The 26,792-nt window shown below is 44.9% G+C and overlaps 1 protein-coding gene across 1 annotated transcript in view; it reads right to left on the bottom strand.

Moving 5' to 3' along the window:
• SYCP2L (synaptonemal complex protein 2 like) overlaps positions 1 to 26,792 on the bottom strand; it is a 1,791,741-nt gene that overhangs the window by 1,416,023 nt on the left and 348,926 nt on the right. Inside the window, exons 6-7 of the mRNA XM_086966882.1 lie at positions 9,937 to 10,022; positions 9,753 to 9,841 (exon numbers count right to left, since the gene is read on the bottom strand). Coding sequence (XP_086823008.1) covers positions 9,753 to 9,841; positions 9,937 to 10,022 — 175 coding nt within the window. The remainder of the gene's footprint in view (positions 1 to 9,752; positions 9,842 to 9,936; positions 10,023 to 26,792) is intronic.

Raw genomic sequence — 26,792 nt, 5'->3', positions numbered from 1 at the left:
TTGTGGGATGGAGCCACAATTACTTGATATAGTTTTTCTGCAACAATTAAAAGAAGCTTATAAATAGGAATCATCCATTTTACAGTCTCACATTTTTGTTTAATATTTCTTTTGAAAGTTGTATTATGATAGTTTGAATAAAAGTGAAGAACCATTATTTTGGACCAAAAGGGATGCAAGGAGAGGCCTTATATCAGCTGAGGTACAGTGCTAAAACAAGTGTTTGCATAGTGCACAGCTTATGGTATTTTATGAAAAAGTCTGATTCAGCATCTAGAAACGTATAGTAATAATAATGACTTTATTGCATGATTAATTAAAACCTTCGCAAACAAGTAAAACATAAATCCAAACAATGTAGCTTCACCATTAAATAATGCTAAAAGATTACAAATGTGTTTTAATTCTATAAAATTGCGGGGGAATAAAAACTGGTAGGTAAGATAGTTCATCATAAAGCTTGTTCTCGTGGATGGTTGCATCCCGTGAAGAAATGTTTATGGAGAATATAAAGGTCAATGAATCCTAAGCCGGCCCATGCGGACTGCTGACAGCTTAGCGACCAAGGAAGTATTTGTGGATCTAATCTAAAAACGTATAGGAGAAAGCAGATTAGGTCTGCTTCTTAATAGCAACAATCTAGTAGTCAAATCTTCAGTTCCTTGACTATTACTGCTATCCCTCCTCCAGTTTTGTATTGACAATTGTGTATTGCTTTCACACCGTGGAGGAATTACCTCAAAGCACTGATGCTCTGTCATCTCCCGGATATGTATCTGCTCCGGAAACAAGGCCTGGATTTATATCACTTGTTAGGTTATGGGTGTTTTTCTATTCTTGGACACTGGTTGTGCATTTAAAGGCATAACGTTTAGGTGGGGTGATGGTATAAGGAAGGGCAGGAAGTGGTGTCGAGGAGGTTGCAGTAGAATTTTATATGGATATAGTTGAGGCATCAAATGGTGGAGGAGGCCAATGCGGTTTATTTGGGGGGTGGTGACTTGAAGTTTGAACTTTTAGAGTTTGTTTGTTGTGGTGCATTCAGCGCAGCCATTCATTTTCTTTCATCATGAGACATTTAAAAGTTTAGTTTGGCAGAGAGAATGTAGTACATATTGTTGATGGGGGTTAGAGGCACTGGAGTAGAGACTTATTTTGTTAAATAGGTGTGTTACTGTGTTCCATTGTAGTGATTCATGGGAAAGGAGAAAGATTGAATTGAAGGAACCGAAGTAGTCAAGCATGTAGAATATTGAATGTTTCCAGAGGATTAATCAGCGAACTGGCAAGCAACTTTTCAGGCACTTATATCAATACAGAGTGTTATAGACCGGAAGTTGCTCACCAGGGGAGTTCCATGCACTTTATGTAGCTAAAAGAGCATGGTAGCCCCCGGGTTACAGTTCCTTGGAGAAGAAAGAAAAGGCCATCCAGAAACAGCTTATTTATGTATCTAACTTCGACCCCCGAACCAATCATTTCCAAAAGGTTATTCATCACATCTGGCATAGCCTCTATTCGCTTTAAAGAATAACCAGAGCAGGTGGAAGAGGTGTGGTGCAATGGCCAGGGTGCCTGAATCCAGACAACGGGGTTCAGGGTTCGATCCCCGGAGCTGGTGGCAGGTTAGCCCAGTACCATTTGACTCTGGGCAATAGCTCACTTAATCTTTCCGACGGCCCCCAACACCTCTCCGGAGTTAGCTGTGCACTTTACAAATGCTGGTATTTCATTTCATTGGAAAGCAACCGTCTAGGACGAAGTTTATTACGTGACCATTTGAATTGATTTCCCCTACAATGTCGCCATAATAGGGTACATGTGTAGTCTGTGACCAAACTATTGAAGGTTCTGATTTTAAATTGGAAAGCATTAAGTGGACCGATACAGCATTTTCAAACTGAAAAATGTCTCCCGGGACTGTCTGTCCATGCCAAAAACGTAGTTTCTATGACCAACGAGGAAACTAAACAAATAATATAGCACAAATCCAGGATTCACAGTAAAGTAATGCAAGCCCCCACCTATAAATCATTTTTTGGATTATCACCATTCAGACATTGATCTCAAATGGGCTGTCTCATCAGTTATCCACTCTGACCCCGAGCAGGTGATTTGGAACGAAACCTAACAAGAAGAGGAACATTTAATTTTACGATTCAATAGAAAAATTATGAGTCTTAATGAAATGCTAGAACAAAATGTATGACACTTCGCAATATTAGCACTCTTGACTAAGATATTACAGAATGGAAGTTTTGAACTACAACTCCCATTGTTCCTGCACAATGAGACCATCTGTGCAATCATGTCCCGCCATGTCCATTCTGCGAATTAAGGCGGAAGTGTTACAAACGTATTCTCTAAGAGACTGTCCAAAAAAGCTTTCTACTGACAGCCGTATATGCTACCATGCAGACAAATGCAGATTTCTTCTGAAGTCAGACCCCCAAAGAAGCTGATCAAACCTAATGACCACTGGCATTTGCTCACCACCAACGTTTGGATTCCTTGGGATTCATGCTCTGCTCCAGCCACCCTAGTCTTTCAAACAACGTCAAGGAAGTGCATGCAGCCTTCATTAATTAAAGGAACATTTATTCATTACAAATCTAAAATGCTATGTGCCTCACTTAAGAAACTAGAGCTGGAATTGGTTCTGTAGCTCATTTCAGCTCCCCTCTTTCTTTTAAAGTACATCTTGATTCACACAGTTTGACCAAATCACACACACTTACTAAGAATAATCGAATCCATAAATTTGCTCATGTCTCCAAGTAAAGATAAGCTACAAAACCAATATTGGCATTGTGGGGTGGCTTTCACTTTTAAGAACAGTGCATTTACCACAAGGTCTGTACACACTCACAAAGATTTTCCCAATTTTTCATTGTTATATAGTCTCTCCAGTTTTGTGCCCTGAGGAGACCCTGGAATCTATTGGTTTTGAATGTGTCAACACTTGCCAATAGGGTATTGATTGGGAGAAACTATACGAGGAGTGAAGCCCCACAAACATAGGACTCTCATTGCTTAAGGGCCCAATTCAAACCCTGGTTTACTCAACAAAATGTAGTACGGACATTATAAGTGGAACTTTGATTGTTTACATATTCATGTTCTAATGACTCAAACAAGGTTGTTGTTGTGCCTATGTCATGCACATTGAATTTTTTACTGCACATAATGGTGTAGGTCAAGCAGAAATCAGGAGTTTGTGGTTGAATTATGTATTAAATATGTTGTTACATTTTGTCTTAACCCCTTCCATGCTGATGACGAACCCCAGCCGTCATGCACTACGGTGCTCGTGTGCTGATGACGGCTGGGGTTCGTCACGGCCCACCCCTGTTCGTGCTGTTTACAGCACACCAGGGGAATCGCGGCCGCATGGAAGGGGTTAAACAGAGTATGCAGTGTATAATACACAAAAGAATTTAATACAAAAAGTCATTAATAAGGTTATGATGAACCAATGTTTAACCAATGTGATCATTCTAATTACATTTCTTGATCCGGTCAGTAAGTGGTTTCTCTAAATTGATTTAGGCAAGGTACTTTACTTTATTGTTTTACCGTTAGAAAGCTGGCATTTCCCTCCCTTAGCCTTCCTCTGGGCGATGAATGGGTGTATTTGATAGTTGGGCTTTGTGTATTCCTCCTACACAACCACACACAATAGGGAGCTTAGGTGTGTCTAGATGGACCATTACTGGCCAGACCATCTCTTGCCTCCACACAAAGGACTGCATACCCCCTGGAGTTAAACTGGAGCCAGAGGAGGTAAGGCAGGGTACCTGTGCACTGTCAAGGCAAGCCTCTAGAAGTTTCTCCCACTTAAAAAAAAAGAAATTAGCATACATAATATATCTCAGACACCAACTCTTTAGCACACTTCTGGAACTATGAATACTTTAACAGGAAGAAAGACTGCTGTGCTGGAAGACATTCTACTGTTCTGCTAAAAGAGCTGCTGCTCTGAAGAACTGCTGCCCTGCTGTGCTGACCTGCTTCCCTCTTGCCAGGGTGAGGAGGACTGGACCTGCATCTGTTGAAACCAGGACCAGACAGTGACTCCACGGGCTAGTTGGTTGGCCTCCTGACTTAAGCTTCAGGCACAGAAGGCTCCCATAACATTGAACCAGCACCAGACTCTGCCATCCATAAGTCTACCGTACCAAGTTGTGCCACCCCAGTCCTGGCCCCTTGGAAGCAGGCCTAAGGTGCTCTGCCAGCCTCTATGGATACAGAGGAGTGAAAGCATCTCCTCTTCCGCGAGGTGCATCCCCAAGAAGAATAGACCTATTGCAACCACTACATGAATCTTCCGTCGCCAAGACCTGTATCACAGCCAGCCACATTGGAACCACTGCTGTGCAACGTATCCTTGGCTCAAGCCTTTGCATCCCTCATTAACGGCAGACTCGACGACTATGCGGGGCTCGGCAACGCAGCTCCTCAGAACCAACGCATCACCTTGCTGTGCGATTCATCATCAATGCCGAACTTCATATTGCAAGCCTTAGTCGATGGAATTCTCGACAACGACGCATGACCTCATATCACAGCTTCGCCAGATCTTGAAACTAATGCATCTGTTAGAAATTGGGTTGTTGGCTGACTAGGGTATGAGCCTTAGTCAAGCAGCAACCGCAATCCTAGATAGGGTAAGATGCAGGCAACCCCACGTATTTGTGCAACGCTTCAAACAGTAAAATAGTGAGAACCTCACACAAAAAAGTTCCACACCAGGTTAGAAAATAAAACTTAATTTAGTTAAAAAAAAGTCAAAAATGACAAAAATCCAATGAGTAGAACATTACACATGAATTTTAAAAGAATAAACTGAAAAATAGCGCTTAGAAGAAATAAATGTTAACTTGGGATATCTGGTGACGCTGGACCAGGACAAACCGAAAAGTTCAGGCCAACCACGATGGAGCGCAGTCGGATACAGGGACCCAGTGAGGTCTGCTGAACAAAAGCACCTTGATCCTGGCTGTGTCATTGAAATTGCCCAGTTGGGGCTTTGAAGTGGGAGAAGACTTCAAAGCCCGGTCTTTGAAATGCACAGAGGTTCTCTCTCCCTTCCTGCCCTGGCTCCAGACTCACAACAGTGGGATATGCAGCTTTTTGTGTGGGGACTGGACACAGACTATTCAGGTGTAAGTGAGGATGGGTCCAGCTCCTCCCTTCCATCCTCCCAAGATGCTCCAGTAAATCACTCAAGTTCCCATTGTGTGGCTTTCTAGGGGAATTCACAAAGCCCAGCTGTCAGCTTCCCCAGACGTGGATCAGAGACAGGCAGCAGTCACCAAATGACTAAAGTTAGAAAAAGGTAACTTTCGAAAAGCAGCATTTTCAGAATTGCAATTTAAAAGTAGACTCCACCATCAGTTGTAGTTTTAAATTGTGATTCCAGAGACCACAAACTTGAAAAGTCTAGCTCTTCACAGTTGAGAATTACACTTAAAAAATGTAATAAAGGTTATCCCGATGTAATCCTATGGAAGAGTTTGTCCTTGCAATAATGAAAAAGGAATCGGACAGTTTTTCACTACTTGGCGTTGGACACAGGGGACTCGCGGGGGACGATATTTGTCATTGAGAACGAGTGGGCTTGGCAGCCTATTAAGGTCTGCCCAGTTCTTTCAAGTAAAACCTCATCTTTATTCAGAAACACTTCCTTCAAGAACCCCATATTCTTGTTGCCTCAGTATATTCTAATTACCTTGGAACCTGATCCTACATATTTGGTCTACGTTCTACTTATCTCCTGCACTTATTCGTGTGCGATCCTCTTCATCTTGTCCACCTCATGCCTATTGGAACTTTGACTGAGCTTTATACTACCTGCCTGATTTGGACCAGCATATTACTGTTTGTGCAATATCTTCTTTGATTTTGCCCTGACGAAGCTCCCAAGCTGGGGAGCGAAACGCGTTGGCTGTCCTGTGCATCTCAAAAACAAAAAGATCAATAAAAAGAAGAATTTGTTTTCAGAACACTATGCCTTTGTGATTTACCTCATAACTGGTGCTGCCTCGACGAGCCTTTTTTCAAGTTTTTCAGTACCAGTAAATACAAAACCTAAAAGTGCATGTCTTACCTTTCAAATATATTGCACCCTGCCCTCCGGGTTATCCGGGACCTACCTTATGGATGACATATGTATAAAAAGGTAATGTTTTTGCCTAGAAAGAAGTTTATCTTTACAGGTTGAAATGGCAGTGCAAACAGCACATACAGGCTCTGGAATGGCAGGCATTAGCCATGGTTAGAGGGCTACTTAACCCCTTCGCTGCTCATGACTAGCTCAGCTCGTCATGCAGTACACTGGTCATGTGCTTATGACTAGTTGAGCTCATGAACAAATGGCACCAGGGATGTTCCAGCACAGGAGGGGAAAACCTCTAGCAGCCAAGGTGTTAAATACCTGGCACAATGAGTGGTGCAGGACCACTAGTAGCAATTCATTTACAGGCCCTGTGCACAAGTAGTGCACTTTACTAGGATCATGTAAGTAAATTAAATTTGCCAATTGGGTTTGAACCAATATTACAATTTTTAGGGGAGAGACCAAAAGCACTTTATCCCTGGTTGACAGGGACAAAGTGTACAGAGTACTAAATCCAGCAAAAACGAGGTCAGAAAAAGTGGAGGTCGGCAAAATTTTTTGGGGGGTGGAGAGACCACCCTAAGGTTGTCAGGTCCAATGCGGTCTTACGCGTGGACCCTCGCAACGCTCCGCAAACCAGGATTTAAGGTACTTTGCTCAGCAGGCCTAACTGGGTCCCTGTAGCAAATCCACCATGGTCTGCCTGAACTTGTGACTTTGTCCCTGTCTGGCTTGACCAGTTATATCCAAACAGTTGGCGCTTTGTGGTGCCATTTTCACTGAAATCTTTAAATTGACATTCTCCGGATTGGGTTTGTATTTTGGTCTTGTTTTATTTATTAAAAATTCCTCTATTTTTCTAATTTGCTGTGGGGTCCTTGTTGTGCAGCGTGGTCATTTTATTACTGTTTAAAGTAGTTGTGCAAAACTTCACACAATGCTTCTAAATTCAGTGGCAGCTTATCCGCTAAGGCGGAGGAGCGTTGCCCCACTACTATTTTAGCAGGGCGAAATAGAAAATGATAATCATATGACATTATGATTATTTTATTTTTCTATGCAGAACTTTGGTGGGGTTGGCTCGGTGACTCAGGGGAGGAGTGGTTTGAGCTCCTCTAAGTGCACATAGCAGTTTGGCTGGCCCTCTAAGGCAGGCCAAACCATCATGCGCACTTGGCATGTTCTACATTGGGCAGTGTTGCACAACCCCCGTAGAGAACATGCCCAACCTCCCCAGGTACTGCCTGCCCTTCCAAACAGGGCGCTCAGACCAATCACAACGCTGGCCCTCCAGTCTTGTGATTAGCTGGGACAGCCCTGAAGCCTGAGAGCTTCCAGCATACGGAGGAGAAGCATGCAGCTGTGCAACGGACAAGTTAAGTTCATTAAACAAAACGTAATCCCCCGCCCACACCCCATTCCAAGCGAGCCGGCATGGTATGCATTAAGCCTTACTGCTCTGTGCCAAGCTACCAGAGGGTTAAGCACAGGTTAATTTGGGGTTGGCTTGTGCCTCACCACAACAAGGATGGTGGTTGCTGCTTGACAAGGGCTGCCACCCCATTCAACCAGTAACCCAATTTCTTACAGAGAGCAAACATGCCCTCTTTGTGAGATAAACAAAATATTGGAGTGGCTCCTGTGAAGATCCTCACAGCACAGCCCTGTAAGAACTCGACCATGATGAGGAATATTCTCACCCACCCTCCTTTTGGGCTTAGCAGTGTACAGGCATAAGTGGAGAACTACTCATAGCATATTCCTTAAATACGTTTATTAGAAAGAGGAAATTAAATTACTCAAATTACTGAGAATCCTGCATCATTATTACATACTTTAACAAGCCTAGGCCCAGTTCTTAATTTGAGCCAGTGGATTCTGGTGCTTGGCACCGGCCATAAATTGTCAACACTGCCACGTATGACAGCCCACCAAGATAGTACGGTGTAATTTTGAAATGAGCACAGTAACAGTTGTTAAATAATTCAATATACATTAAAAAGGACTAATACCTGCTGCCCAAGCCATTCTTATAGCTTTGGGGAGCCTGGAATAGTCTGAATTGTTACACTTGTATTAGTGTCATGATTTGTAGTTGTGTTGGTACTGCCATCGCCAGCACTGGCAGGTGCAATAGAAATTCTAAGTTGCAATGGCCTCCTGAAAGGGCCCTGGCACCTATATATTTGACAAATTAAGCACTGCGGGCCACCAAAATAATTGGAGAAAGTCTGTATTCAGAATAAAAAGGCATGTCACAGTCAGTCGTGCAGTCTATGTATAATAGACGGAGGACACTAGGGTCAAATTTAACCCCAGCATTACTTAATTGTTACTTAGAACCCTTCTACATTTTAATGGAATCTAGAGTCACCATTTAGCATTATGGATAAGATATGCTTTTATATCTAAATGCATCATGCAGCAATTACAGGTAGTGTCCCAGGAAAATTCAGTAGAGGATGTAAAATAATTGCGCTTTTGGGAGATTTAGCAAAAGTTAACACTCATTACTTCTAGAACAAAAAAACTAACATTCAAGGCACTTCTGAGCAAAATCAAATTAGGTCCACGCAGCCCTCTCCTTCTCTGTGTAATCTCTAGGCAGCTTCATGGATAACACTATCAATTTACCTGCGAATACAAAGTTAGTCCAATCCTCAAGCTTTTCCCTAAACTCATCGAAACAAATTAACCAGCCCTTGGTATGAAGTCAACAAAAATCTGCTGCTCTGACGCGGTTATCTTTTGATTGGATTTTGGACACATGCCTTCCAAATGTTCACAAATAATATCTCGCCCTGATCATGTCTGTTTTCTATGGTATGGCTGCCTATTTACATACAGATTACTACCCCTGAAGGAAGAACAATGGTTTCCAGTCCAGACCACAGTAAAAGAAAAGAAAATGATGAATTAACTAGAAGGCTCTGACCACGGATAGCCCCCTTGCTTTCTTGTACTTCTGGTTGAAATGGCACTGGTAACAATGCCTTGGTACAGGGCAAACTCTTTATTACAACCCTATTCCTGACAAATCCTTCAAGCAGCATATCAGAATACCCACCAGAGACACTTTTCTCGAAGTGAGCAGTGAAGTGTCTTTCACAAAGAACTGGATGGTAGTTTCAGGTACTCTCAGGCCGACAGTACCTTCCATGGGGAAATCATGTTATTTTCAGGTATATCATTTGAGGTTGTTGCATATGCCCATTTCCAAAGGTAGCCATTCCACAGAGAGAGGAACCAGGGCACATATTTACCTCCAACAATGCAGATCCGAGAAAACGAGAACCCCCCTGCACTCTGATAGCCACTACATAAACTGTCAAATTTCTAATCATATGGAAAACATTCAAATGTGTGCAGAACTACAGCGGGCAGGGCAACCCAAAGCGAATATTTTGCATGAGTTCAAGAAACTCTGCGATCCAAAATCCCCAGAAAAGCCAGTGCCACCAATGAAAGCCGTTCTGCTTTCCAGTTTGTGTACTGAGTGGAGCCCTTTAAGCAAGCAGTAGATTAATCATAACAGCTCCATACAACAGATTTTTCAATTATGCACTTTCTATATACATTGTGATTTTTTTGCAGTTTAGATACTGTAATTCTTTGAGCCTTCTCATGTACTTACGTGAGGCTGTACAATTCTTCAGATGAGCAAAATCTACATCTCTGTTCCCAGGGCACCAGAGACATAATAGAGTTCAGAGTTTTCAAGGCCTGTTTTACCATGCAAGAAGAGAACATTAAAAAAATGGTTAAATCGCAATCTCTTCAAATTGTTTACTAACAAAGTGCTCCATGTTGATTCCCACCTCTACTCGAAGACGATGTGCCCTCTTTTTGTGTGTTGCCAGGAATCCAAGTCTCAATATAAAACTATCCAGCAACTGCTGCATTCCTAAAAAAACATACCAGACAGTTTGGTTAGGTTTTAAAAAGTAAGCATATGAACACAATTTCAGATCAGGTTTACAAAACCTTCCTAAGCCGTGTCTAGCTTTGGGGCTATACCAATCCCTGGGCTTCACAATTAAAAGGAAGACTTTTTAACGACCATATATCTCCACTGCTTGCTCGAAGCTTGCAATCGTCCATCCCTGTGCTCTGTGGCGAGAGTCAGCTTGTATATAGGATCGGTACAATGCAAAAGGTAAACTTCACAAAAAAAGAAAAGCAAATACACCAACACCTGGAGAAACAGTATGGTGGGAAACCCTGTGCCTGTACTGGCGAATCATAGTGGTATTGTTTCAATGTGCGTTTGTTCAATGTCTACTTCATACTATCAAGGCTTGGAATACAATCTCTAAAACAGAAGAGGGTGGGACAAAATTATTACCTGTTCCAATGCTAGGCTTCTACATTTATTTTAGTGATGACATTTTGCATGCATCGCAATTTTACCGATGTATTTAGAGCTTTTGTAAGGTCTTGAAACAAGCACTACATGGCAATAATATATCGAGAGATTCAGTTGGCCATAAAGGATAGCCATGAAAGCACTAGGGACTTAAGTAATGTTCATGGAAGGAATCGGTATGATCCTTTTTCCAGAGGAATGGGTAAGCCTGCATGGATTAACCACCTAGCAATAACATTTTCTGCATTGTTCCTACACAAAAGAAGCAAACATGCAAAAGGACTGGATGCAGTAAACCAAGTACTATAAATCAATCAATGACAATACAACCAAAATATATTTCAACTCTGGAAGCCATAGCAAAAAAACAGCCCCCCCACCAACTCTCCTGGTTGCTTACAAATTATTAAGCATGGGAGGAATTTGCGGATTCGCGCGAATTCGTAATCACGATTCGCAAACATCTGCCAAAGTCCGCGCGCTTGCAAATTTTTTTTTTGCGAGTTCGCAAGATTTTTTTACCAGTTCGGGAACGAGAACTTCTGCATGCGGTCGCAACGGTCGCGATCATGTTGTTTCCATTTTACCAGCCTGCTCGCGATGCCTTTTTCTTGTTTCGGGTCCCATTGACGTGTTCGCAATTTCCTGTTTCGGGTCGAAATGACGTGTACGCGATCGCGACGTCGCTCGGCCAGCTACCAAAATCTCACAGGCACGCGAACAGGGAGGAAAACTCATCAGCGAACGCAGAATCATGGTAGGTCAATGCCGCGTGCGCGAGATTGTATTTTTGAAGCGCGAACAAGAAAAAAAATCTGCCAACTCGCGAAATGCGGATTTATGGCCAATTTTGCGCAATTCGCGGATGCCAAAATTGCCAAAAATTAGCAAATTACGCGAGTGGAACGAATTTTCCGCCCATACTTACAAATTATGTTCAAAAGTACTACTTTGGATTAACAGTCCCATATTAACTATCCTCATGATGTCTCCTACTGATGTAAGTGTGTTATTGGGACAACGAAAAGGGAGAAAGCACATTTTAGGAATCGAATCGCGGAAAAACAATTTGAAGGAAAGATTTTTAAGGAAATACAAATAAATCAAATTTTTTCTGTTTGCCTCCACTGTTTTACGATGTTTTGCTGGATAATGCTTTGGGCACTGTGCCACTGCTGATCAGTGCCACAGTGCAAGTGCTCCCTATGTTAAATTGATGTATCGATTGAATTCCATGGTTGGCTTATTTGGTTTACTTTCAGTCCCTAGTCTAGTGCACCAGGAGTGCCAGGGCTTGTAAATACAAATGCCGCTCGTGGGCTTGCAGCACGTGTTGTGCCACCCACCAGAGCGGCCTCGTAAAAGAATGTCTACGGGTCGGTCATTGCGAGACCTACATGCAGTCTGGTACTGTCACGCTGACTGCGCAAGTACACCTACTTGCCAGTCCCTAAACCTTCCCTTGACTTCATGTTAGTCACCCCTATGGTAGGCCCATGGGCAGGGTGCATTGTAAGTATAAGGTAGGACACGCCTGACTAAGTTGGCATGTCCTAATAGTGAATTACAGCCATCTTCGTTTTTCACTATTGCGAGGTAACCTGCTCTCCATTAGTTAGAATGGGCCGCCGGGATTATTAATGCTATAATCCTAGCTGGCTCGGGAGCATGGTGCAATGTCGAGTTTGGTATCCCTGAACTCGGGGTTTAATTACGCATCCGTTGGTGTGAATGGTTTTTGGACTCTGGGTTTGAAAATAGCACTTTTAGAAAGTGGCTATTTTCTTGTCTAACTATTTCTGGTTTCTGCTGGTTTGGCGTGTGTGTGACAGGAGCTGGGTGGCTCCAGAGGTCTGGCTGACTCAGTGTGGGATGAGTGGGACATTTGCGTTGAGAGTAGGGGGAGAGTAGTTGCTGATAGCCTGCCCTGCCTGATACAATGCTGGCTCCACCTCCTGCCAAGCGGCTGATGGCTCCGTGCCTGCCATGGACAATCCTAGCCCCACCTCCTACCAGGAGGCCGATAGCTCTGCTCCTGCCGGTGACAATGCTGGCTCCACCTCCTGCTGGGCTTCTGAGGACCCAGCCCTGCTCAGTGAAAGGCCAGGTGCCTCTGCCTGGCTCCACCCACATCAGACCCAGGACGTTGGGAAATTCCCCTGCATGGACAAAGGGATCAAAGCCGAAAAGGGGTATAAGAGAAGGACCCCTGAACCAAGAATTTTGATCACTTCTGACAAGGAACCCTGAATCCAAGGACAAGAAGCCTGCTGATCCAAGGACTTGCCTACCCCTTCTGCCAGTGTGCTGTTTGCTGGGGGGAATCCTGAAGTGCCTCTTTATTTTTGCCAAGGAACCAGGAGAGAGGAACTGTGTGTGTACTCTCACGCTTGCTAAGAAAATCTCCAAGGACTGGAAGAGTGCCAGTCTCCTGTTGAAGTCACAGGGCTAAAGGACTTCATCTGCTACAAGTGCTATTTGCTGAAACCTGTGAATGCAGCGCCTCTGAAAGACACCAGCAATCTCGACGCCGACAGACGTCGCTGAATCCAGCTCGACACCGTGAGTAACGGCTCAAGTGTCCCGTTTCCTCGACGCCGGCCGCCGGGCCTGATCGTCGCCAGCAGCAACGCCAGTGAGTAGTGAGTTCGGCTCCAGCTCCAAGGGACCTCGTGTCTGCACCGCTGCTGATCGCCCTCGTGCCTTCTCGACGCCGTGAGCGCTGCTCACTCTTGCAACAGCATCATCGACATCGACGACTACTGAGGCCTGATCGACACCGAAGACGCGACGCCGGATTGCTCGACGCCGCTGATCATCGTGTGCTTCACTTTCCTAAGGTACTGTGTTGTTGGGGGTCCGTGTGACTCCGGGCTCGACGTAGCGCTCCTCGCGGTCGACGCCGAACATTTGGATTAACTTTGCCTCGACGTCGTGTAACTCCCGTGTGGGTTACATTGTTGCTAAGAACTGTGTTTCCAGGAAGAAGAGTTGCTTTGATACGAAAAGACTTTGTGCTAAAGAAGAAACTACATTTGAACTATATTTTCCCTTCTAAGAGTATTTATTAAGATTGTGTATATTTTTGTCGTTATTTGGTCTTGTGCTAACCCTTATATATAAGTCCTTATGTTTTATAATACTACGGTGTCGTGTCCATTTGTAGTGTATTCACTTTATTACTGTATGTGGTCATAAATGCTTAACACACAGCCTCTGAGATAAGCCTGTCTGCTCTGCCAAGCTACCAAGGGGGTGAGCAGGGGTTATCAAAGGGTGTGATCCCCTTGCCCTGACTGGAAAAGGTGTGTCCCTATTTGTCAGAAGTGCATACCTCTGCCAACTAGAGACAGCCGGTTCTAACATTGGACCCAGCTGTGAGGATTTGAACCTTGCATTTATGACCCATGTGCAGTGATTAGTGTGCGCTACTTAGTGAAAGCAGACCATAGCGCAGCCACAATCTACTTGGAAGGATTCCATTTTTGTTCTCCGCTTTTCTGAAGCTTGATTTTTTGAACACTGCCAGTTTTGACCATGAGTGACATCGGAGTCACTACCCCTGTTGTTGTCGTGGAGGAATTCGACAGAGCGAAGATAAACTACTACGGCTTAAAGGAGCTGAAATCCTTTTGCAAGCAGTTGAAAGTGCCTACCAAAGGCATCTCAAGAAAAGAGGAATATCTCAAAGCATTGCAGGCCTGGTTAGAGGCCAGAGATCCCACTGATCTGGTGGTGGTACCGCCAGTGGAAGGGGATGAGGAGGCGCCAGTGAATGGGCCTATGTCCTCTCCCGGTAGCAGTGTTTCCTCCAAAGGTCTTTCCCCTGAAGAAAGAGAAGAAAGGGCGAAAGAGCGAGAATACAACATGGAAATGGCAAGGCTAAAGATAAATGGGCAGTCGGAGTTAGAAAATGCAAGAGGTAGGAGAGAAGCTGATTTGGAGACCAAAAGGTTGGATTTTGAAAGAGAGAAGTTAGCTTTGGAGCGTGATACCAAGTTGAGAGAGTTGGAGATCCAAGCTAAGAAGTTAGAATTGAATCCCTCTGGTGGCAGCATCCCATCTGTGCCTGCAGAAAGTAGGTTTTATTTTCCCAAAGATGTGATAAAAGATTATCATAGGAACGAAGATATTGGTCAATGGTTTAAAGCATATGAGTTAGCATTGTTGGCCCACCGGGTCCCTGAGAAGGATTGGGGAGCGGGGTTGTGGGGTCGCTTTGTGAATGAGGGAAGAGATACCCTGTTAGACATGCCTGTTGAGGATAGGATGTCGTATGCTCATATGAAAGATGCTTTAATGTTGCGGTATGGCCTAACCCCCGAGAAGTACAGACAAGCTTTTAGAGAATGTAAGAAGTTGCCTGGTACGACGTGGGTTGAATATGTGTCTTATTTTTGCAGAGCCATGGATGGTTGGGTAAAGGGCAGCAAAGTGGAAAGTTATGAAGCTCTTTATGATTTGTTTGCTTGGGAGCATTTGTCTAATAACTGTTTTCCAGAGCTGCGCCAGCACCTTATTGATAGCAAGATTTCTAACCCTAGAAAACTTGCTGAGGAGGCGGACCGCTGGGTCAGTACCAGGGTACACAAGGGTCCAGTGGGAGACTCAGCCAAAGGTGGGCAAAGTCCCCAGCAGAAGAGTGGGGGGGACAAGGGTAAATAGAAGGAGTCCCAGAAAGGGCCCCAAAGTAATCCCCAAGGGAACCAAGGGAAAGGTTCCCAGCCTCCCCCCGAGAAGAAGCCAGGGGCCCGACGGGTAAACCTGTTCATAGGGGCCCCCTGACCTGCTACGATTGTGGGCAGGTGGGACACCGGTATTAGGACCCCCAGTGTCCCATGAAGAATTCGAATGCACCGCCGCGTGCACCCCCCCTTCAGTTGGCGAGTGTAGCCCTGGGAGGGGAGGAGATGGTTGTCCCTAGTGGGAGGGGTCCCGCAGAAATGTCCCTGATCTCGCTAGGAGACATGCAAATGGTCCCTCCACCCCCTCTGCCTAGTAACATTAGTAAATATAGGCAGTGGGTGACCATTAATGGCCATAGAGCGGAAGCTCTCAGAGACACTGGAGCGAGTGTGACAGCTGTCAAGTGTCACTTGGTGTCCAGAGAGCAGGTGTATCCCCACGCATTCTACCCTGTGATAGCTGCTGACAACTCCCAGAAAGAGTGTGAGGTAGCTCAGGTTTCCTTTGAATGGGGGGGGGAGTTTCAGGTACTCTTCAAGTTGCTGTGAGGCCCGTCACGCCTGTCGATTGTCTCCTGGGCAATGATTTAGAAGACTCCCCTTGGGCTAAGGTGGAGAGGGAGACGCATTTGAGAATGTTGGGTGTGCCAGAGTGGGTGTGTGCAACCACTCGATCCATGACAGCGAGTAAGGGTGTTGATGGGGTCCCGGAGCCTGGAAGTACGGCCCAGGACCCAGCTGTAAAGAGAAGAGGCAGGAGGCGCGGGAAACCGGCCCCCGTAGTTCCCGTGGTCCATGAGGAGGTAGACCCTGAGGGGGATGCCCTGGAGCCCACAGGGGAACAAATTGCTGAACTGGGAGACCTGCCCGAGCTGACCCATTGGCAGCAGGATGGTGGTCCCTCCAGGGAAGAATTCTGTGCCGAACAGAAAGTGTGCCCTTCTCTTGTGGGTATGAGGCAGCAGGCCTCAGCCCAAAACTCAGGTGATCAGGCAGGGTCACATTTTGTGTACTGGGAGAACGACCTCCTGTATAGCGAGCCTAAGGCTGCTGGGCCTGGGTCAGCCCGTGTGCTGGTGGTACCCCAGCACTTCAGAGCCTTCCTACTGGGTTTGGCTCATGATGTTCCGTTAGCTGGACATCTGGGGCAGGACAAGACCTAGGACAGGCTTGTCACCCATTTTTATTGACCTCAGATGCGCAGGGATGTAGACATCCATTGCAAGACTTGTCACACTTGCCAGGCAAGTGGGAAAACCGGAAGGAAGCAGAAGGCTCCCCTCCAACCTTTTCCGGTGGTCAGAACCCCCTTTGACCGGGTGGGGATTGACATTGTTGGGCCCCTGGACCCCAAGACAGCCCTGGGCAACAGGTTCATCCTGGTCTTGGTGGACCATGCCACACGGTACCCGGAAGCCATCCCTCTCCGAACAGTGACGGCCCCCGTGGTGGGACGGGCACTGATGGGTGTTTTCTCCCGAATGGGGTTCCCCAGAGAGGTGGTGTCAGACCGGGGCACCAACTTCATTTCCAAATACATGAAGTCTCTGTGGAAGGAGTGTGGGGTAACCTACAAGTTCACCACTCCTTACCACCCTCAAGGTAACGGGCTGGTTGAGAGATTCAACCGGACCCTTAAAGGCATGATCATGGGTCTTGAAGAACCAATGAGGCGGAAATGGGACGTCCTCTTGCCATGCCTGTTGTTTGCTTACTTTGAGGTGCTGCAGAAGTCTCTAGGGTTCAGCCTCTTTGAGCTTTTGTATGGTCACTCGGTAAGAGGGCCTTTGAGTCTGGTCAAAGAAGGCTGGGAGCAATCTCCCAGGAAACCTCCCCAGGATGTATACAGTTACATGCTGGCCTTTAGGAACCAGACTCGGCGCTTCAAAGATCTTGCTCAGGCAAATCTGGAGGCCAGCCAGGAGGAGATGAAGCGTTGGTACGACCGGAATGCCACTCTGGTAGAGCTTCAGCCTGGTCAGGAAGTTTGGGTCATGTCCCCTGTGGAACCTTGTGCGCTCAAGGACAGGTGGACTGGACCGTTTAAGGTTGTGGAGAAGAAGAGCGATGTCACCTACTTGGTGGACCTGAAATCTCCCAGGAACCCCTTGAGGGTCCTGCATGTCAACCGTTTGAAGCCCCACTTAGAAAGGTCCGAAGTGGGCATGCTCCTAGCTACAGATGCTGGAATGGAGGAGGAGAGTGAGTCTCTTCCTGACCTCCCGTGTGCTAAAGAGCAAGACGGGTCAGTGGATGGTGTGGTCCTCTCTGACACACTGACCCTTGAGCAGAAGCAGGATTGTCGCCAACTGTTGGGACAATTCCCTGAACTGTTTTCCTTAGTTCCGGGTGTCACTCATTGGTGTGTCCATGATGTTGACACCGGAGACAGCCCTCCTGTGAAGCACAAGGCTTACAGGGTGACTGACAAGGTCCGAGCATACATTAAGGAGGAGGTCTCCAAAATGTTTGCGTTAGGGGTGGTTGAGTCCTCTAGCAGTCCTTGGGCCAGCCCAGTGGTCTTGGTCCCGAAGGCTGCAGGGCCTGGTGCTTCACCGGAACTTCGGTTCTGTGTGGATTACCGAGGACTCAATTCAGTCACGAAGACTGACACGCACCCCATCCCCAGAGCTGATGAGCTCATAGATCGGTTGGGGGCTGCCCGGTACCTTAGTACGTTTGATCTAAAGTCTGGGTACTGGCAGATCGCCTTGACTGATGGGGCAAAGGAGAGGTCCGCATTCTCCACACCAGATGGGCTATACCAGTTCTGGGTGATGCCCTTTGGGATGAAGAATGCCCCTGCCACCTTCCAGAGGTTGGTTAACCAGGTCTTAGCTGGACTGGAGGATTTCAGTGCCGCCTACCTGGACGACATCGCAGTGTTCAGCGCCAGCTGGGAGGAACACTTGCGCCACCTCCAGGAAGTGTTGTTGGCCCTGCGCAGAGCAGGCCTCACAATCAAGGCCAGTAAGTGCCAGATTGGGCAGGGTTCTGTGGTGTACTTGGGGCACCAAGTAGGGAGCGGCAAGGTTGCCCCCCTGCAACCCAAGATTGATACCATCCTGGCTTGGGCGCCGCCCAAAACCCAAACTCAGGTGAGAGCCTTCTTAGGTCTCACGGGTTACTACAGGAGGTTTGTCAAGGACTACGGTAACATTGTGCACCCCTTGACTCGCTAACTTCTAGGAAGCAGCCACGAAATGTGATCTGGACTGATGCCTGTCAAACGGCCTTGAATACCCTGAAAACTGCAATGTGCACAGCACCTATACTCCAGGCACCCGACTTTTCGAAAGAGTTTATTGTCCAGACGGACGCTTCAGAGCATGGCGTGGGGGCTGTTCTAGCTCAGGTGAATGAAGAGGGCCGAGACTTGCCTGTAGCCTTCATCAGTCGGAGGTTACTTCCCAGGGAAACGAGGTGGAGTGCCATAGAGAGAAGCATTTGCTGTGGTCTGGGCACTGAAGAAGCTAAGACCCTACCTGTTTGGGACTCACTTCCGGGTTCAGACAGACCACAGGCCCCTCAGATGGGTGATGCAAATGAGGGGTGAGAATCCGAAACTGTTGAGGTGGTCCATTTCCCTACAGGGGATGGACTTCACGGTGGAACACCGCCCTGGTACCGATCACGCCAATGCTGATGGTCTGTCCAGATTTTTCCGCCTTAGTGATGAGGACTCCCTAGGTCAAGGGTAGTTCTCCCCACATTTCAGCTGGAGAGGACACGTGTTAGACCTGACATCATTGGCTTGAGTCTCTCCTCCATTTTTTCTGTTTGCCTCCACTGTTTTACGATGTTTTGCTGGATAATGCTTTGGGCACTGTGCCACTGCTGATCAGTGCCACAGTGCAAGTGCTCCCTATGTTAAATTGATGTATCGATTGAATTCCATGGTTGGCTTATTTGGTTTACTGTCAGTCCCTAGTCTAGTGCACCAGGAGTGCCAGGGCTTGTAAATACAAATGCCGCTCGTGGTCTTGCAGCACGTGTTGTGCCACCCACCAGAACGACCTCGTAAAAGAATGTCTACGGGTCGGTCATTGCGAGACCTACGTGCAGTCTGGTACTGTCACGCTGACTGCGCAAGTACACCTACTTGCCAGTCCCTAAACCTTCCCTTGACTTCATGTTAGTCACCCCTATGGTAGGCCCACGGGCAGGGTGCATTGTAAGTATAAGGTAGGACACGCCTGACTAAGTTGGCATGTCCTAATAGTGAATTACAGCCATCTTCGTTTTTCACTATTGCGAGGTAACCTGCTCTCCATTAGTTAGAATGGGCCGCCGGGATTATTAATGCTATAATCCTAGCTGGCTCTGGGAGCCTGGTGCAATGTCGAGTTTGGTATCCCTGAACTCGGGGTTTAATTACGCATCCGTGTGTGTGGATGGTTTTTGGACTCTGGGTTTGAAAATAGCACTTTTAGAAAGTGGCTATTTTCTTGTCTAACTATTTCTGGTTTCTGCTGGTTTGGCGTGTGTGTGTGACAGGAGCTGGGTGGCTCCAGAGGTCTGGCTGAGTCAGTGTGGGATGAGTGGGACATTTGCGTTGAGAGTAGGGGGAGAGTAGTTGCTGATAGCCTGCCCTGCCCGATACAATGCTGGCTCCACCTCCTGCCAAGCGGCTGATGGCTCCGTGCCTGCCATGGACGATCCTAGCCCCACCTCCTACCAGGAGGCCGATAGCTCTGCTCCTGCCGGTGACAATGCTGGCTCCACCTCCTGCTGGGCGTCTGAGGACCCAGCCCTGCTCAGTGAATAGGCCAGGTGCCTCTGCCTGGCTCCACCCACAACAGACCCAGGATGTTGGGAAATTCCCCTGCATGGACAAAGGGATCAAAGCCGAAAAGGGGTATAAGAGAAGGACCCCTGAACCAAGAATTTAGATCACTTCTGACAAGGAACCCTGAATCCAAGGACAAGAAGCCTGCTGATCCAAGGACTTGCCTACCCCTTCTGCCAGTGTGCTGTTTGCTGGGGGGAATCCTGCAGTGCCTCTTTATTTTTGCCAAGGAACCATGAGAGAGGAACTGTGTGTGTACTCTCACGCTTGCTAAGAAAATCTCCAAGGACTGGAAGAGTGCCAGTCTCCTGTTGAAGTCACAGGGCTAAAGGACTTCATCTGCTACAAGTGCTATTTGCTGGAACCTGTGAATCCAGCGCCTCTGAAAGACACCAGCAATCTCGACGCCGACGGACGTCGCTGAATCCAGCTCGACACCGTGAGTAACGGCTCAAGTGTCCCGCTTCCTCGACGCCGGCCGCCGGGCCTGATCGACGCCAGCAGCAACGCCAGTGAGTAGTGAGTTCGGCTCCAGCTCCAAGGGACCTCGTGGAGTGTGGGATACAAAGAGCTTTTAGGGTTCAGCGATCGTGTAGTTTAGGTGTAGTGATAGGTTTTTAGGTTTCTAGGATGAGAGGAGTTTAAAAGTAGAGAGGGCTTTTAGGGTTCAGGTTGGTGATATTTTTTTTTTAGTTAGAGTTTGATGGTGTTTAGGGGTTGTGAGGGGTCAGCAAAATAAAAGCATCCAAATTGTCTGATAATATACAAGATATAAATCTGAAATAATGTCCCCAGAAGTAACGCAATGAAATAAATACCTCTGACAAAACTGTTTCTGAAAGTAAGGCCTGCAACCATTGCATTTTCACCTCTAAAAATAAGCATGCAAAAGCCACTTTTGAACTAAAAGACATTCTATTAATCGGTTACCATTAAACAGTTTAGGTGAAATGGTTTCTCAGTAATGGTATTCCAGGAAATCCTTTTCTGATTAAATCATATAAAACTGTTTCCATAACCTCTGCAATGAAAAAAGTACATCTTTTTCTTTGCTTAGAAGCATGTAGGTAAAGGAGCACACATTTTGGGATTTTGCATCACCATATTCTTCAGGTTTAACTTTGGGAGTTTAAAGGGCACGGACTGCAAACATAACTGGATGAACTGCATACTCAGTGTGGTATTATAGTATGGGTCTTTGCTAGCAGCTTTTATAACACAATGTTGGAATTATTGTCTATGTTACAATCAAAAAAATATACTATTTGGCATGTGATTTTTTTAAATAAAAAGTAGTGTATAATAACTAATTGTACAAAAATGAGGGGGAGAGTGCATGCACATACAGAGAGGAGTAAACTGAAAATCACTTTGCCAGCTATGCTTACCCAAACAGTTAAAAGGACAGGCAGCAGAGATAGAATGTTTAAGCATATTAGTGCAGTACATTTTTCAATCAAGCAACTTATTGACAAATAAATGTACCCAAGATAAAATATCCCATCATCTTGTCTGCCCACTCATCTGCCACATTTGAGAATTTTAAGATTCAGTGTACGTCACCTAAGAAAATCGAAAGCACTGAAACAAAAATGAACTAAGAAATTCACAGTCCATTAGTCTAGACAGATGTCTAAGATACACTAGATGACTCATTCTTTGATCACTCCCATGTGAACCTAGGGTCTGGGTTTAAAGCTTTTTTTAAAAAAAAATTAAGACTTCCATTATGAATAGTTTCTTGAAATGAGCTACCACGCTCAAATAAAACAAAAACTATGGCTTTGTTTGTTCCATTGTTTTAAACTCTGGATCATAAAAGATCTTCTGACATATTTAAGTCGTTTAAGGGGTCATTGTTTGCCGAACCGGCCCCGCAGCAATCCCCCTTGCTGGAACTGTGCAACAATATAAAGGGTTTAACTTTAATTAAAGGAAACATATTGGCTTTGTCAAAAATTCACCAATAACTGAAATCATGTGTACATTTAAATAATTCACGCATTACAATGATTAATAAAAGTGAATCTCATGAAATGTTTCGAATAAAGCCCTTAAAAAAAATGAAACATGAACATGTTGGAGGCTTTTTTAAACATTTTTCAAGACGCAAAGTGCAATCATAGAATTAACCACTAGAGGTCTCTGCACTCCAGCTAAAGAGCATACCGCTACAGCAAGGAGTGCTTTTAAAAATATAGTAAGCTCTCCAGGGTCATGGATTTCATGACCAAGGAGTCTTAGCTTTTTTCTAATGTTGCTGGGGCTGCTTAACTCCCTGCACCCCACTACAATCCCCCCCAAACTCATTAAAAAACATGTTTGCTGGTATCTCTGCCTCTTCTATGAGCATCATCTTCAAGAAAATATGTATCTCACAAAAACCCTAGGGCATTTTTGGATGCTCCTTGTAAACAGTAGTGAATAATGACTGAGCAGATCTTTCTGCCTATTTATTATTCATATTTCTCCGTTTTTATTTTATTATTATTGAAAGTGTTCCGGGCCCATCTAGGACACCCACCACCTTTTTTCCCAATGTGGGGCACTGGGGTGGGGGGAGGGGGGGGTGCCATGGCCCTCGCTCACTTCCCTGCAAGCACCTATCCTGGGAGCAGCAGGAGACCGCTTTGCTCTTGCTCAGCTTTCGCAGTTTTTTTCCTCTGCTCCCACTGGGCATGAGCCATTTCGGTTTACTTGCCTTGCCCCCCTTAATATAGAATTGGCCATGGGGGATGGGGACCCCAAGGATTCAGGGAGGCTCTGAGAAGGGGGACCGCAGACCCCTGCCCTTTCATTTACTGTCAGCAACTGAGCCTCAGGGAGGCCCATGGAAGTGGATTCCCATTTTTTTTTTTTTAAGTTGAGGTCTCCGGGGGAGGGGTGAGTCCTTCTGTGTTCACCCCAATCGGACTGGGGGGTTGGGGCCTCCCCCTACATCTTTTTAAAAACTTTTTTGGCAGGACTAGAGACTCAATTGACAAGTCCTAAAATGGATGCCACCACATCTATGTTGATGTGGTTGCAGCTAATCAGATCTCACCTTGAGATCTGTCTGCTCCACACATCTTCTGCAGTGCAAAATATACAAAGATTTTGAGCCTGAACTTTGCAAAACCTACAGAACAGATTTACACCAAATCACAAAAATCATACTTTCTGGACCGGTATTATGCCTTCTGCCAAATTAAGTGTGTTACATACAGCATTTTTTGCGGTATCGCTACTTAATTTTCACATGGAAAAAAGAATAGGGAAAAGCACTTTGGGACCTTGGCCCCCCTACCCCCATTTTATCTGTCCCCGGTTTATGCACCACCCCAAACCCTTCCATGAAGGAGCTGAAGTGGATGAGACTTTTGTTTTGGAAAGTTTTGCGAAGCCTTGTCAAATGGCACCAAAGTTATAAGCAAACCAAAAAATGGTTTTCCTATAAAAACGCAGATCTACCCATAACCACTTAGTGGTACATGGCCATAAAGCTATTTAAAAATATAAATACATTTCCCTACGTAAGTTCCCTTGACTCTATGCTACTTTAATGTATGCCACCCCATTCTATGCTAATCCATTGTACACCACTCCAAGCTATTCAATTCTATGCAACTCCACTCCACTGCATAGTATTCCACTGTACTCTATTCCATCGAATGCTACTCCACTTCATGGCAATACACTCTATGCCACTACAGTGTATGCCACTCCACTTTACGCTGCTCCATTGTAAGCTACTCTCTTCCACTCTATACAACTCATCTCTATAAACTTCTACCACACTTCATGGCACACTACGACATTCTACTCCACTCTACTGCTGTACACTCCACTGTCTAACTCTATAGGTATGGTATTTGATATTGTGTGATGACTCACTCCGGAAGGAGTATCTTGGCGCTTGCTACTCAAAGCGGTACAGAACAATGACTCTCCACTCTATGCCCAGTAAACTCAACTCTTTTCCCATGCACTCAAATGTTCAACACTCTATTCCACTTTTAAACACTTTTCGATGTAACTGCTCTCCACTCCAGTGTATGAGACCCCACTCCAATTACAATGGATTACCTATGCTACAACAGTACACTCCACTCCATACCACACTACGACACACCAATACACTCTATTGTACTTTACTCCACACCATGTTACACCACTTCAAGAGACTTTACCTCACTTTACGCTACTATACAGCAATTTCCTCTACGCAGCTCTACTTTTTCACACACTACTGTACTCTATGCAACTCCATAACACTCTTCTGCACTGTATGTCACTCTCCAAAACTTTACTCCTGGCTATACCACTTCACTCCACTGTACAACATTGTACTATACTGTATGCCACTGTACACTACTCCACAACACTCTAGTTCACTATCCGACACTGAATGGAACTCTTTGTATGCCACTGCACTACCTTTCCTCCACTCTACTCCACTGTATGCCAACCCACTCCACAACACTGTACCACACACAACTCCACAGAAATCAACTTGACTACATACCACTACTCTACATCACTTTCCAATACTGTGCAACACCAGACTACACTCTAATGTACAACACAGTACTCCAATTTATGACACTTTACTGTATGCTGGGCCACTATAGTCTACGACATGCCACTCCACTCTACGACACTTTACACCACTCTAATATACTCTACTCCACTATGCTACACGTTGTTCCTCTCTACGCCACTGTACTATACTACACTTTATGCCACTCCACTGTCCGACACTCTAGCGTATATAATTCCACTCAACTCTACAAGAATCTACTCTACTTTATGCTACTCTACTCTATGCCCATCAACTCTATTCCGCTGCACTACAGTGTATGAAACTCAACAATGCCACTCAACTTCTCTCTGTAATACGCCACTCCATGACACTCTCCTCCACTGTACACCTCACTTGATGGCACTCAACTCTAAAACACAATACTCCACTCTCGGATAGGCTACGACACTACTCTACAACACACCATTCCACTGTACAACTGGCTGCTCCAGGCTATGATACTGGAATCCACTATATAATACACCATGCCACTACACTATATAACACTTTCCTACATTGTACAATAAGGTACTCCACTCTTCTCTAATTTACAATATTCCACTGTATGACAATAGACTTTACAACACTCTCCTCCACTGAACTGTTTGATACTCAACATAACTATTCACTTGAGACACTGAACTCTATGATTTGAAACATTTTTATTACAAATGTAAAAGAAACATGCAAATTCAATGAAAAAACAAAATGTTTGAGCTTAGTTGTGCTTAGGAAAACTTATTTTCCCTATAGAAATTAAGTTTAAGGCACACAAAGTTTAAACAGTCTAAAGCTATATTTCAACCTTCCATTTACAATTTATCCACCACCTTCAAATTATTTTTGATAGCGGACCTTGTCACACACTCTTTTCAGCCCGCTAACCATACAACACCAACTATAACAAGGGCACTGTTTTCTTCCATATAAAGACATTATATATATATATATATATATATATTCACTGAAAAAACCATTGGTTATAGACCATATATAGTTAGGGATTAGCCTTTTCAAAACCTTATTTTACTCACACAAAACCATTGAAATTTCATATATAGTTAGTTCCACTAACTATATATCGCGCACCCGCAATCCACTGCTGATGATGTCACATATTACATCATTCATGACATGGTTAGTGACATCACTGATGACATCTCAAATCACATCACTGATGACATCTCAAATGACATCACTGATGACAACATCCAGTGACTGTATGTTTCTGTAAAGTTAAAATATGTCTTACATATTGAAGAATGAGTGGATGTATACGTGTCTGGATGAAGGATTTAGTAGGTGCATGACTGACTGTATGAGTGAGTGATTAAATGTGTCTCACTGAGTGCATGGGTTAGTGACTAAACTGTTTTAATTTGTGCATCATTATATCTGTTGTTCTACAAACTGCTACATATGTTGATCAGTAGCTATATGAGTAACTGTATGGGTTATTCATTGGTTGTCCAAGTATTTGTATGGGAAACTGAGTGTGTGTGTATGGGTGGCTGGGAGGTGTGTGACTCTGTACATAGATGTGTGAGTAGTTGATTCACTATATGTATGGGTTCAAAAGTGCATGTGCAAACAACTGTATGGGCGGTTGACTGTGCATGAGTGTATTAGTGAGTGAATGGATATCTCAGTACTACATGTCAAAGTAAGTACATAAGTAAAACACAGTACATGTGAGAGTTGACATATATAAATAACTGTGCATAAGAGCCAGTGAATGTGTGAGTGGCTGTATGGATCATTGTGAACATGTATCAGGGATTGTATAAGAGAGTAAAGTAAATGTGTTAGTATATGTTTGAATAAGTAAGGTGTGTATAACTGTATAGTTGAGAAAATGGAGGTGTGATTGATTTTTTGCATAACTGACTAGGTGTGTGAGTAACTCCATGGATGAGTGACAGTCTGTGACTGTCTATTTACACTGATTGTATCTAAGGTTATATTAGAGTCTGAAGAGGTTCATGGTATTATCACATGAATGATATCATCAGTGATGTGATCAGTCATGTCAAATGAGATGTTATCAGTGATTTTATCAGTGATGTCATTTGAGAAGTCATCAGTGATGTCATTTGTGATGTCATCAGTGATGTCATTTGAGAGGTCATCAGTGATGTCATTTGAGATGTCATCAGTGATGTCATCAGTGATGTCACTAACCATGTCATGAATGATGTAATATGTGACATCATCAGCAGTGGATTGCGGGTGCGCGATATATAGTTAGTGGAACTAACTATATATGAAATTTC

This window comes from Lissotriton vulgaris, chromosome 4_1 (assembly GCF_964263255.1).
Source record: "Lissotriton vulgaris chromosome 4_1, aLisVul1.2, whole genome shotgun sequence".
Lineage (NCBI taxonomy): Eukaryota > Metazoa > Chordata > Amphibia > Caudata > Salamandridae > Lissotriton > Lissotriton vulgaris.
Note: the sequence above shows the minus strand (reverse complement) of the source record. Positions and strands in the feature narration are given on the sequence as shown.